The sequence below is a fragment of the Alternaria metachromatica genome (genome assembly GCF_023757995.1).
Source record: "Alternaria metachromatica strain BMP 0045 chromosome Unknown scaffold_23, whole genome shotgun sequence".
NCBI classification, from domain to species: domain Eukaryota; kingdom Fungi; phylum Ascomycota; class Dothideomycetes; order Pleosporales; family Pleosporaceae; genus Alternaria; species Alternaria metachromatica.
In genome coordinates this window covers 167,286-178,466 of record NW_026055514.1, presented here as the reverse complement: position 1 = coordinate 178,466, position 11,181 = coordinate 167,286, and the positions used below count along the sequence as shown (strand labels likewise).

Genomic DNA, 11,181 nt, shown 5'->3' with positions numbered 1-11,181 from the left:
TCTCGGGCAGCAAGAAGGAAGGTCCGTGAAGGGATGGATCCAACCATTCCGGTAGTCCTGATGGTGTAACTGCTGCAATGGACAATGAGAGACACATTTCCAGCTTCGTGAGGCTCTTGAATCTTCGGAAGATGATGCACACCTCTACCAGATCTTGGCATAGGCTGCTTTGGGCAATCTCAAGCGACCACATCCGCGAACAGGCGGACCAGCCTGTAGATTGAAGAGCCCGGAGCGATACACAGTCAGGGCTTAGACGCAGCGGAGACGGGTTTAACAACGGGTTTCTAGGTGCTTCGGCTACACGGGAGCATCCGCGCCACAGCCCCGTACGGCTAACAGACGGTTCTCCAGCACCTGCCCTTTTTATTTCGAGAATGCCAGGGTCGGCCGAGCGGTCGGGCGGAGACTATGAAGAAGTGGGTCAATGTACTCAACTCAAGACACTATGCGTCTTAGGAAGAGCAATGGCCTTCCGCTCAAGCGCAATGATAGCACCACAACGACGAGATGAAATAATTCGATGGTGATAACCTAGGGACATGGACATACTGAAGTCCCGGAATATAGGGGAGTGGAGCTTAGTCTGCGGGTGACCTCTAGATCCCAGGCATTTCCATTGTCTTGGCGAAATAATTTCCGCTATGTCGATTCGAATAGATACACCAAACGAGTTTTGAACCTCTCGCGAACACTATTTGCGTGTATTTACTTCCCCTGCAAACACAGAGAGGACATACAAGTTTGGTCTTGATTGCATTGGAGCATGTTGAGATGCGGCTGCAAATAGTGGGGCAGCCGAGGCCGCTAACGGGAGGTCGTTGGCTCCCGCTCTAACATGGCATCGCCTTTAACACACCTGCACTCTTCTCATCCCATGTCACCCTGTTATGATATTCAGGCACAAGAGCGACGGCATTCCGAAAATAATGCGAAAAAGATTCTGCTGTGGCTAGGACCTGCTAATGAGGCGCACGGCGTGGCATCGCTAGGATGGTTCCGGGCATGGAGCGGGGCGCAGGGAAATGTCACGCCACCCTCTGGTGGTCTGATCAACCTCTGCCTTGGTAATCTAGAACAGCACAGAACCTGGCACAGGACAACTTCCGCACAATTGCTGTACCGAAAGTCCCGTTGGAGCGACTGACATTTTCTAGGCTTTTTGACTGCCCTTTGCACCTGCCACTCTCGATACTGCATCTTCATACCCCCTGACCAGTCGGTAGATCAAACCCCGTACGAGGAGTACCACGAAACGGTGTGGACTTCGCCTGAATTGACCTGCAACTACTGCCAAGCTGTTCCTTGGGTCTTACTCACCCGCCTTAAGCCATCGCCTATTCCCGTGTAAAAACTAGAGAAACTTTTCTCAAACGCGTGGATACATCTTCACCATCGACCCATATTGAGTACCTGCGAGCATCTCTTCGATTTGACAAAGACAAAGGAAGTGCCCGCGCTTATAACCTCGACCCCAGCGCGACCCGGATCCTGCACCTCGCCCGCTAGTCTCACGTGTGGCTTGGCCAGGGTACCTTAGCGATTGTATCTCCTGATCAACGCGTGAGCTCTTCCGTGCAACAACCCACCCGCGGACTATTATCATCATGGCTCTCAATTGGGACGCATTCCTCAATACTGAGGGTTTCAACCTACCGAACGACCAATGGTCCGATCTTTTACCACCAACGTCTGCCCCTCCCACTTCCCAGATGCCCAAGTCGACCACCACCGACACGTCAGGCTCTTCACCTGAAGACGTCACCAATTTTGATTCCCTTCTCGGAGGAACATCAGGCGACCCTTACTTTGACGACTCGTTATTCCTGCCTAACGACTACTTCCTGGGCGATCTCGACGTCCTCAAGCCCTTTGGCAACAACATCGGTGGAGGGAGATCGACCAATGAGTCGTCACCCGAGCCTGTACATGGGACTGGTGACAACTCTACATCTCAGACACCATCAGACGTAAACGGCCTAGACCAATCAGCCAACATGCCACCAGCTCAGAGGCAAGCACTCCAACGTGCCAACACTTTCCCCAACCCTGCCTATGAATCTTTGTTTCCCAACAACCTAGATTCCGGTTTCGTCGAAGACCTCACCTTCCCCGACGGCCCGAAGGGATCATCTACCACCACCAAGCCAGGGCTCGAGAGGACTCAAACATCAACAACAACAAACACGACATCGAAACGTACCAAGAACAAGCCAGACATACTCTCTGCCTGCTGGACGTCCCCACTTTGCCCCAATCACGATGTAAATGGTTCACCGCCTAATCCATCGACGTGCGGCGGAGGATGTGCTCCCTTCTTGTTCGCAGACCAAGACGCTCTCCCAAGTATCAGCAACCTACTTAACGACCCACAAGAAGTCACTGCCGAAGACGGTATAGTAGAGATCCAACCACGCCCAAAGAAGCGATCTGAAAGCGACGCATCAGCAAACGGCTTCTCAACCCAACAGAGAGAAAGCAAAGACACAACCACATCCCCATCAGACGACCGGCAACGAATGAAGAGCGAGACGACAGAAGACGCCTCCGCCAAAGAATCACCTCAAGCCAACGACGATGAGAAGACAAAGCCACGTCGACGACTACCGCACAACCAAGTTGAACGAAAGTACCGAGAATCGCTCAACACACAACTAGATTCCCTCAAACGGGTCGTGCCCTCCCTCCAGAATCAACGAGCATGCGACGGCGCCGATATCGAGGACCTACCCACACCCTCGAAGCCGAGCAAAGCAGTCATCTTAGCGTCGGCGACTGCGTACATCAAGCAAATGGAGAAGGACAAGAAGAGTCTGGCAGATGAGAACCAACTACTTCGGACGAGAGTAAAGGCTCTACAGTCTCTGGTCAAGTGTGATGACTGTAGCTTGATGCAGTATGTCATGGATTTGAAGATCAAGCAGGCTAGTTGAGGACATTCTGGTTTGTTTGTTTCCTTTCGCTCTTTGTTCACGCGATGCTGGCATCAATACAGCATCTACTCGGCGTTATTGGGTTTGGGACGAAAACATAAATTGTTCCACGTCAGCGATCACAACTTCACAAAATGAGTGTTGCGCAATCGCACACTGATGATTCGTTCTTATCACGGCCGGACTTGTACTGGACATACACAGCGAATTGCTGCTTCATAATGACAGGCGTTTTGGATCTGGGGGTAACCTGGTATGCGCTGGGTAAAGGCGCTTGAATGAGCTTGGGCGACGCAATTGTCGCGGCTGATGCCATGAGATAGTCTTCACTATAGTTGAATACACGGCATCTAGACTTGACCCTTTCATCCAGCAGTTCTCAGCGTAATATCTGTGTACAGCGAGCTCCCAGAATGTGTTGCGATATGTGTACACATCATGTTAATATGATTAAGCACTGGAGGTCAAATCGATACATCAAATACATGTACAAACAAAGCCAGCTGCTGTAACAAATTCGCCTCCCCAACGCCGCAACACCCAAGAAAAGATCATTTCATCTCCTTCATCTCGCCTTCACTCCTCACTGACCACGGTCACTGTGACTTCCATGCCTTTCACCTTCACTTCCTCAATTCCGCTCGGTGCAACATACCCGTCTTCCTCTGCGCGTAAACAGTCAGCCAGCTGGTCATTCTCTCAATCTCACAGAAGCAACAAGAGAATAGGAAGATGACTTACGCATCCGACACTGCACATAGCCAATTGGATAAATCGGCCCATCCCATCGATCCCAACCTTCTTCATAAGACGTTATGGCAGCTTTTTCGCGCTCGAAAGCGAGCTCTGTGGCGGTTGCTGTGAGCTGGGAATTGGAGATAATTGGTTTGGTGGTCATGTTTGATGTTTTTGTTATCGTTCTCGTAACTGTGGAAGATAGTTGAGCAACTGTAGATATCGACGTTGATATTAATCTGATAGTTGTGTCGTTCTATCTAGAGTCTTTGACAGTACAACTACATCTGCATTAAATACTCTTTTCCATCCATACCACCTCCCCATCTCCCGGTAGTACCGAACGTGGTGGTGAGACTCCAAATGCTATACGGGCTTCACGTGCATGCATCCAACACGCGATACCGTATTTCAGTCCCTACACGCATCAACTCAACATCACCCCATTCTCCCATTCTGAGTCCTTGGTCTCTACTGCGTCACTGCAATTGCACTATAGTTGTAAATGGAGGATTACTGATACACAGGGATCGGGTCGCAGCGGGGAACGCATGTCGCGTGGTTGTGGTGGCGAGACCGGCTGCTTCCGCGAACCGTCACGCCACCTCCACACGTGTCTCTCCACCGAGACTCTGCATCTTTCTCGAACGAGATTTGCGCATGCTGATACTGCAAGTGTAACCTGTTTTTTCTTTTCGTATCTGCCTATCAAGGCTGGACTTGCTTGGACTTAGGTGCGGGATTGCCTGGTTGTCACACCATGATGTTCTGTCGGATTGGGTCATGGGTGTCTGGTAGTAACTGCTGGTACGTTGAGATGGCATGGTATGAGGTGAATATATAAGATACTGCAACTACTGGGATATATCCACAACAACCCATTTGCTCTCAAGAGGACACAAGCTATCGTAACTCCACTGATACGTCGATCGTGCAACATCCAACTTACCAGCGCGAACACAACAAATTCACCATCACATGTCACTCTACCCAAACATTCTCGACATCTCAGCATACAACACTATGCTCGCGCCGCACTACCAAAGCCAAACGCCTCATCTACCTTCCACCTCCAGTAAATGCGCGCACTCACCACATCAACACCACCACATGACTTGCGATCATCTCTCGGACGCAGTGCAAGACTTCTTCTCACACATGTTCGCGCCCGCATCGCATCTCGCATGTACATGCTCGACACCCTGCTGGGCTCCATCACCGCTTAGTCCCGAGGTCCACCCTGCGCAGGACCGGAAAGACAAGATCGTTGTGACGAACGAGATCACAGCATTGGAGAAAGAAGACGACGAAGAAGACGGAGGACCATTGTGTAGAGAAGCCACGATCGCTTCCTGGAAGATGAAAGAGAAAAAACGAGAAGGGGGAAACAGAAGGAGGAGCTTGCAGTGGCTGGCAGATGTTATACGAAGAGAACATGTATAGGATATTGACGTGTACAAGAGAAAGTATGAAGGTAGAGGGGAGGTGTTTGTTTATAAAAGCATCGAATAGCAATTCCAAGGTTATGTCGACTTCAGCAGATACAGCTTATCAAAAACCTTTTCCAATTCCTTTGCGCGCCAACTCGCGGTTAGCTTGATACTCACCAAAGATGCAGTCGCTGGAGCAGCCATTGATACAAAGCGCAGTCAACTTCCATGTACTTGGGCCGTGTGTCACTCTGACACCCGTCTTTTCAACGAGAGTCCACACCGCCAGGCCTGAAATGCGACAGGCTTACATATCATAGCCCATTACCCACGCGCTCCACGCGATTCTCTCAAATCCAACAATCCGCAAAGATCGCCAACACCACCCCGTTCGTCATTTCCAAACTTCGCCTCACCGCCCGCCCTTAGCGGCTTGGCGGTAAGAAAACGTCACTGCCGCGTTTTGATTGGCCGCACCCGCCTACTTTGCCATCATCACTTTACCTACTTTAGACGCGTGCCATTGCGCATCTGCAAAACGCGTGGTATCGTGAAATCCACGCGCTGCTAAAAGAGAAGAAAAAGAGGGACAGAGAAAGGAAAGGAAAGGAAAGGAAAAGAAGATGGATACTGTTGAGCGAGGAGCGATACGCGACGAGAAAGATGCACGGTTAAGAGATGGGCAGGCTGGTGATGTTGAGAAGGGTGGTGTCAATGGTGGTGCTGGTGATGGGGAGGATATGATGGGTACGTCTATGCCATCCTCAAATCTATCTTCTATGCACTTCTCAATGGGAGAACTAACATCGATGCAGGCAATAACCCATCCACACAAAAAGACCTTCCTCCCCTGAAAGGCCTCTCGTTCCTCGACCGCTTCCTAGTCGTATGGATCATCCTCGCCATGGGCATCGGTATCGCATTGGGCAACACGGTCGACTCCGTAGGCCCGGCGTTGCAGAGAGGAGAGTTCGTGGGCGTCAGTATACCCATTGGTATGTCTCATTCCTTCCATCATCAAGCTCATCCTATGATCTATCTCGTAGATATCATGCCAGACGCTAATACATTATTTAGCAATCGGTCTCCTAGTAATGATGTACCCCATCCTCTGCAAAGTCCGCTTCGAAACCCTACACCTCCTCCTCAAGAAACGCGACCTCTGGATCCAAATCGCCGTCTCCTTCGTTCTCAACTGGATCATCGCTCCCCTCTTCATGGTGGGATTAGCATGGGCCTTCCTACCTGACCGCCAAGATCTACGCGAAGGACTCATCTTCGTGGGCATCGCGCGCTGCATCGCCATGGTACTCATCTGGACGGATCTCGCAGGCGGCGACGGCGACTACTGCGCTGTTCTCGTCGCGTTCAATTCGATATTGCAGATTGTGCTGTTTGCGCCTTTTGCGGTGTTTTATATCCAGGTGGTTAGTCATGGGGACAAGACGGATATCTCGTATGAGAAGGTTGCGCAGAGTGTGGGCGTCTTCTTGGGGATACCGCTTGGTGCTGCGGTGATTACGAGGTTGGCACTGAGGTCGATGCTGGGAGAGGACCGCTATCAACGCAGGTTCATACGCTATATCGCGCCGTTTTCGCTCATCGGCCTGATTTACACGATCATCGTTCTCTTTGCTAGTCAAGGCGCGCATGTTGTTAGGCAGATTACGGACGTGCTGAGGGTTTGCGCGCCGTTGTTGGTCTACTTCATCGTCATCTTTACGAGTACGGTCTGGTTCTGCTGGAAGATGGGTTTCAGTTACAAGGTTAGCTGCACGCAGAGTTTTACTGCTGCAAGCAACAACTTTGAGCTTGCTATCGCGGTTGTCGTCGCGGTCTACGGCGCGGGTAGCGGGCAGGCGTTAGCAAGTACGGTGGGCCCCTTGATTGAGGTTCCTGTACTTGTGCTGTTGGTGTATGTCCTGAAGTGGATACGAAAGAGATGGCAATGGGTCTAGATGTCGCGGGAGTGTACAATATGGGATGGGCATCGATCATGATGCGAGCTAGCCGTTGGACCGGCACCACGCTCCGGGCGTGAGGAAGATATTTGGAATGTTCCTTGCTCAACAGACGCTTGTGCTGGTGTATAACAGCAGAACGGTTTAGCTGCACAGGAGTGGTAATAGGACGGGTTGTGTATAAGACGAATACCAAGGTCATCCCGTCGGTAATAATTAATCTCTAGCACCAGTCATGTGTCGAAAATACACCATGAGACGAGACGCCAACATAGCGGGACCAGTATGACGGGTACAGTAGACGGTGATTCCCGAGTTGGAAGCCTTGGGTTTCATGGGTTTTGACGGGTCCCTCGCGGGTGTAGGGTTCCAGAACGTGCAAAGCTTAATTCCTCGCACATCGTAATCTCATTGGAAAACAAGTGACTGCGTTGCCGTGATTTGATTTGCGATGACACGCAGAACCCTGCTTTTTAGCGCGAACGGAGGAGATACCGAAGACTTTTACGCTAGTCATACGCCAGGACAGTTGGTCCGCCAGCGTAGCCAGACCAACGTGGGTCAGGGTATACATGCAAACCCCACAGATGGAGATGCTGTTCGCGCGCAAGGCGTTCGGCTTCGAATACCGGTTCCAGTTCTGGACAAGATTGAAGTTTTTCGAGCGGGCGGTGAGCACGTCAATCTCATTTTCAGTCGGATAGATATCAGCCGGTGGTACGTACAGCGTAATAACGCCCAATTGTGCATGATGGTACCCACATTCTGAATCAGAGGGACACAATTCTGCAACCAAATCGTAGTTGACGCGCGGGCTGTAGGCAACAAGGCGATGTCTAGCAAGGGGTTGCCGCTGGTGTCCGAAACGGCTCTGACATCGGATCTTGGGAGCGGACATGCGCGCCATGTCCGTCGGGTATCGAGATCGAAATCGATATCGTGTGTTGAACTTGCTAGTTCTGCAGTAGGAGGGTGATAGATCGTGCTGGGAGTACCGAGTATCTGGTGTCACTTGGCTCATGGTGACGCTCTGCATTTTCTCGTGCTCTGTGTAGACTCCGCAACGTGAAAATCAGGTGAGGAGGTTAGACGATGAATCATGGCCCCTGTATGAGGAGACTGCGTTGGCTTGCCTCGTGGGAGACCCTGTTGCTGGCCTAAGTCGATGTCAAGGTAGTTACCTGCAGGTGTTCTGCGTGACGTCCCATGTGATCATCAGTGCACTTTGTGCTCGTGCGTTCAAACCTTACAAATTTCAAGTTACACAAATATAGTTGGCTTGTTGTGCACGTACGGCCTGATGGTTCGGTCCGTTGTAAGGGACTGTTTCTGCTAATTCGGCACTTGGTGGTTGCAGCGGCGGCTGCCGTGTGGTTACGGTTGCAAGCAGCCGTCGGGCTGGGTGGTGCGTCTCCAACGGTCTTTGTGAGTTGTACCACCGCACCGCACATGCTGGGATGTGCCGTGACACGGTGACGGCGTGAGATGATGCAGAGGTCCGCGAGTCGAGCACTTGCGGCATACGCAATGTGTGAACACAGCCAGCGCGGCTGGGTCGACACAATCGTCGCGTATGACAATCTACGGCTGCAATCGAAGGCGTCCGCACGGCACGTATGCTGACTCGTTGCCAGCGCCCAAGATTGGACCCCGCGGCGAAGGAAAAGTGTAGCCAGAAAGATCTCACTGCCCGTGGAGGCTGTTTCTGGAAAAGAGATAGCGGCGGTGCTATGTCGAAGGAAGATATGTTGTGCATGAATAACGGGCGCCAAAAGCTCGGTGGGTATCAGGCCGTGTTGTAGACTACACCATGATAAATTTCGCTAACCGCCGCGTCCCCAGTCAACGCAATCTGGCTGCCTCGGATAACCTACACATGCCTGAGCTGGAGATGGTGATATCAGGCCCGCGCCGAAAGTCATTCCGTTGGCGGGCAAGACGGACAATGACGTAAAGAAGGACCGTAAGTCGGCGCGCCTGGGGTGGGCGGAAGCGCCTGGTCGCTGACTCTGCGTTGGCAAAGGTTTCCGATTAGAGATGTGCTGCAGAAGACGGGCCATGATGCTTGGTTGCGATGTTTCGATGATGTCTACTGTGCAGGTGCACTATAGCTGGAACCGCTTCACCAGGCCTGAAACGCCGTCTCTTGTGCGCTGAGGAGTCGGCAGGGCCCAAGCGCTCATGCTCAGTCGTCTCAGGCGTGGATATGTCAGCCCCACGCGCGCTTCATTCTGCAGCCGCGGGCGAATGCCGTCGCGCGATGTGCTGTATCCCAGGCGCGACCCATGTGGGTGCCGGCAGTGACGACCAGCATCGACCTTGTCGTTGGCTGTCAAAAGAGGGGAGTGGCTCGCTAGAAGCAGTTCGGCGTCACGGCGCCGTGTTTGTCGCGCGGTGGGTGGGTGATGGTGGAGGCAGCTCTGGTGTTCATGCGGCATCGACCGACCGGCGGCTCGCCAGTCGCACTTTCCTTCCCAGCCCTATGGAGAGACCCAGCCCGCCGGTTCAGCCATGTCAGCGACGACCGTGTTTCACTCTGCCTTGCTCACGGCTGTCTGTCCAGGCCTCCCCGCACTCTTGTCGCCCTCGCGGCCATCAGTCAGCCTGTTTCTTCCTCTCCAACCCTGCAGCCGTCCCTCGCGAGGTTGCATCGTTTCCGATTTATGCTGGTGTTGTGCTGAGAGCTGAAACGGTCCCTCTGTGCCTGCAGGGGGGGCTCGCTACCAGGCCTCCGCCGTCTGCATCGTGGAGCTGACATGCTGACATGGGCGCGGTCGGCATGTCCCTCGCGGAACTGTCAACTGCAGCCACGTCGCGTCTCAGTCCCTGGAGCAGCTTGTAACGATTACGTCGGCGTCTTTGTTCAAGTTTTCGCAAAGGTCGGCCCCGCTAGATGCAAGCGATGCAGGATGATCGCCTTCTAGCTATACGCAGAACGCAGTTCGCGAGCTATAGCTTCCCGTGCGGCGCAGTTCTCTAGACGGCAACTAGGAGCGAATGAGGTGTGTGATCCTAGGCGGTGAACCATGCTTCTGGGAACGCTTTCGACAGCACGCATCACGTATCGACAAAGTTACCTGCCGTGTCGGCGACTGCATGGCCATGGCTTGATCGGCCCAATCGATCTACCTGCTACGTACTTGGCGAACGCTACTGTCACAAAGGGCTCACAAAAGATATCGATGCATTCATTGCTGTTATCGTCGTCGCAAGCAAAGCCTGCTACCGACAGACAGGCGGGGTTGGCCCCTTGCGCAACCCTTCCTGTACCGAACGACCAGTCGGCAGCGGAACGGCGCGCGGCGCTGCAACAAGACTTGTGTCGACAATGCAGTCGAAACGGTGGTCTGCCATAACCTGGTTGCAAGTATTGGGGCAGTGGCATCGGTCCCAGAGTGCTTTTGTGCTATGCTCGCAACGTGCTCTAAACGCTACAGGCGGGCAAACGCGCATGCAGCCTGACGGTCCGCTGGGATAAGCAATTCTTCGGTACTCGTCTCGCGTAAGCACCATGGTGATTGAGCTGCTGCTGGGGAGCGCGGAGATTATCCAGCCTGAATGGTATCACCTGAGTAGTCATTTCGGTCTTGGACGCGAAAGCGTCGCCTGGGCCGACAAGCGTCGCTGAGGGCTGATGGTGTCCTGAAGCGGCAGACGACGAGCACAGAACCGGCAGGGTGTGTGTGAATGACGGGAATCCTATTCGCTCGAGTGGAGCATGGTACGGGATTCCGCGCAGGTCGGTTACCACTCTATTGGGCGTCGCGGCCAAGAGGAAGGGGCTGTCATGATGCATCTGGGGGGTGCATTACAGTGTATGATGGTGCATGCAATCATCATGGTGCGGATGCTGAGGGTGAGGCGCATGACGGTGTTCTTCGGTTGGGGAGCGGTGTGTGCTGCTACCAGACGACGTGCCTGGGGCACTGGATAGGGAGAGGCTACTAGGAGATTGGTAGGCACTGGCAGGCAGTCGAGTGCACGGATGCGCTTCCGAGAGACGACTGCACCCGCCATTGTGGTAGCCGGAAGAGACTTGACTTGGTTGGGTCCAGCTCCGAGCGCGAGTGGCATGGACAGGGCCACCTAATTAATAGTAGCTCAGCTATGGCCTGCGTGCCG

At 53.1% G+C, this 11,181-nt stretch overlaps 2 protein-coding genes across 2 annotated transcripts; both read left to right on the top strand.

The window, feature by feature from the left end:
• Positions 1–1,607: 1,607 nt before the first annotated feature.
• On the top strand, positions 1,608–2,933 carry J4E83_008264 (uncharacterized protein; the record flags this gene model as incomplete). Its single annotated transcript, XM_049335161.1, has 1 exon — positions 1,608–2,933. The coding sequence occupies one exon, from the start codon at positions 1,608–1,610 to the stop codon at positions 2,931–2,933; it is 1,326 nt and encodes a 441-aa protein (XP_049185700.1).
• Positions 2,934–5,721: 2,788 nt separating this feature from the next.
• J4E83_008263 (uncharacterized protein) lies at positions 5,722–7,056 on the top strand (the record flags this gene model as incomplete). The annotated part of the gene is made up of 3 exons (XM_049335160.1): positions 5,722–5,845; positions 5,914–6,093; positions 6,176–7,056. 3 exons carry the CDS (start codon positions 5,722–5,724, stop codon positions 7,054–7,056), a joined length of 1,185 nt encoding a protein of 394 aa, XP_049185699.1.
• Positions 7,057–11,181: the final 4,125 nt, after the last annotated feature.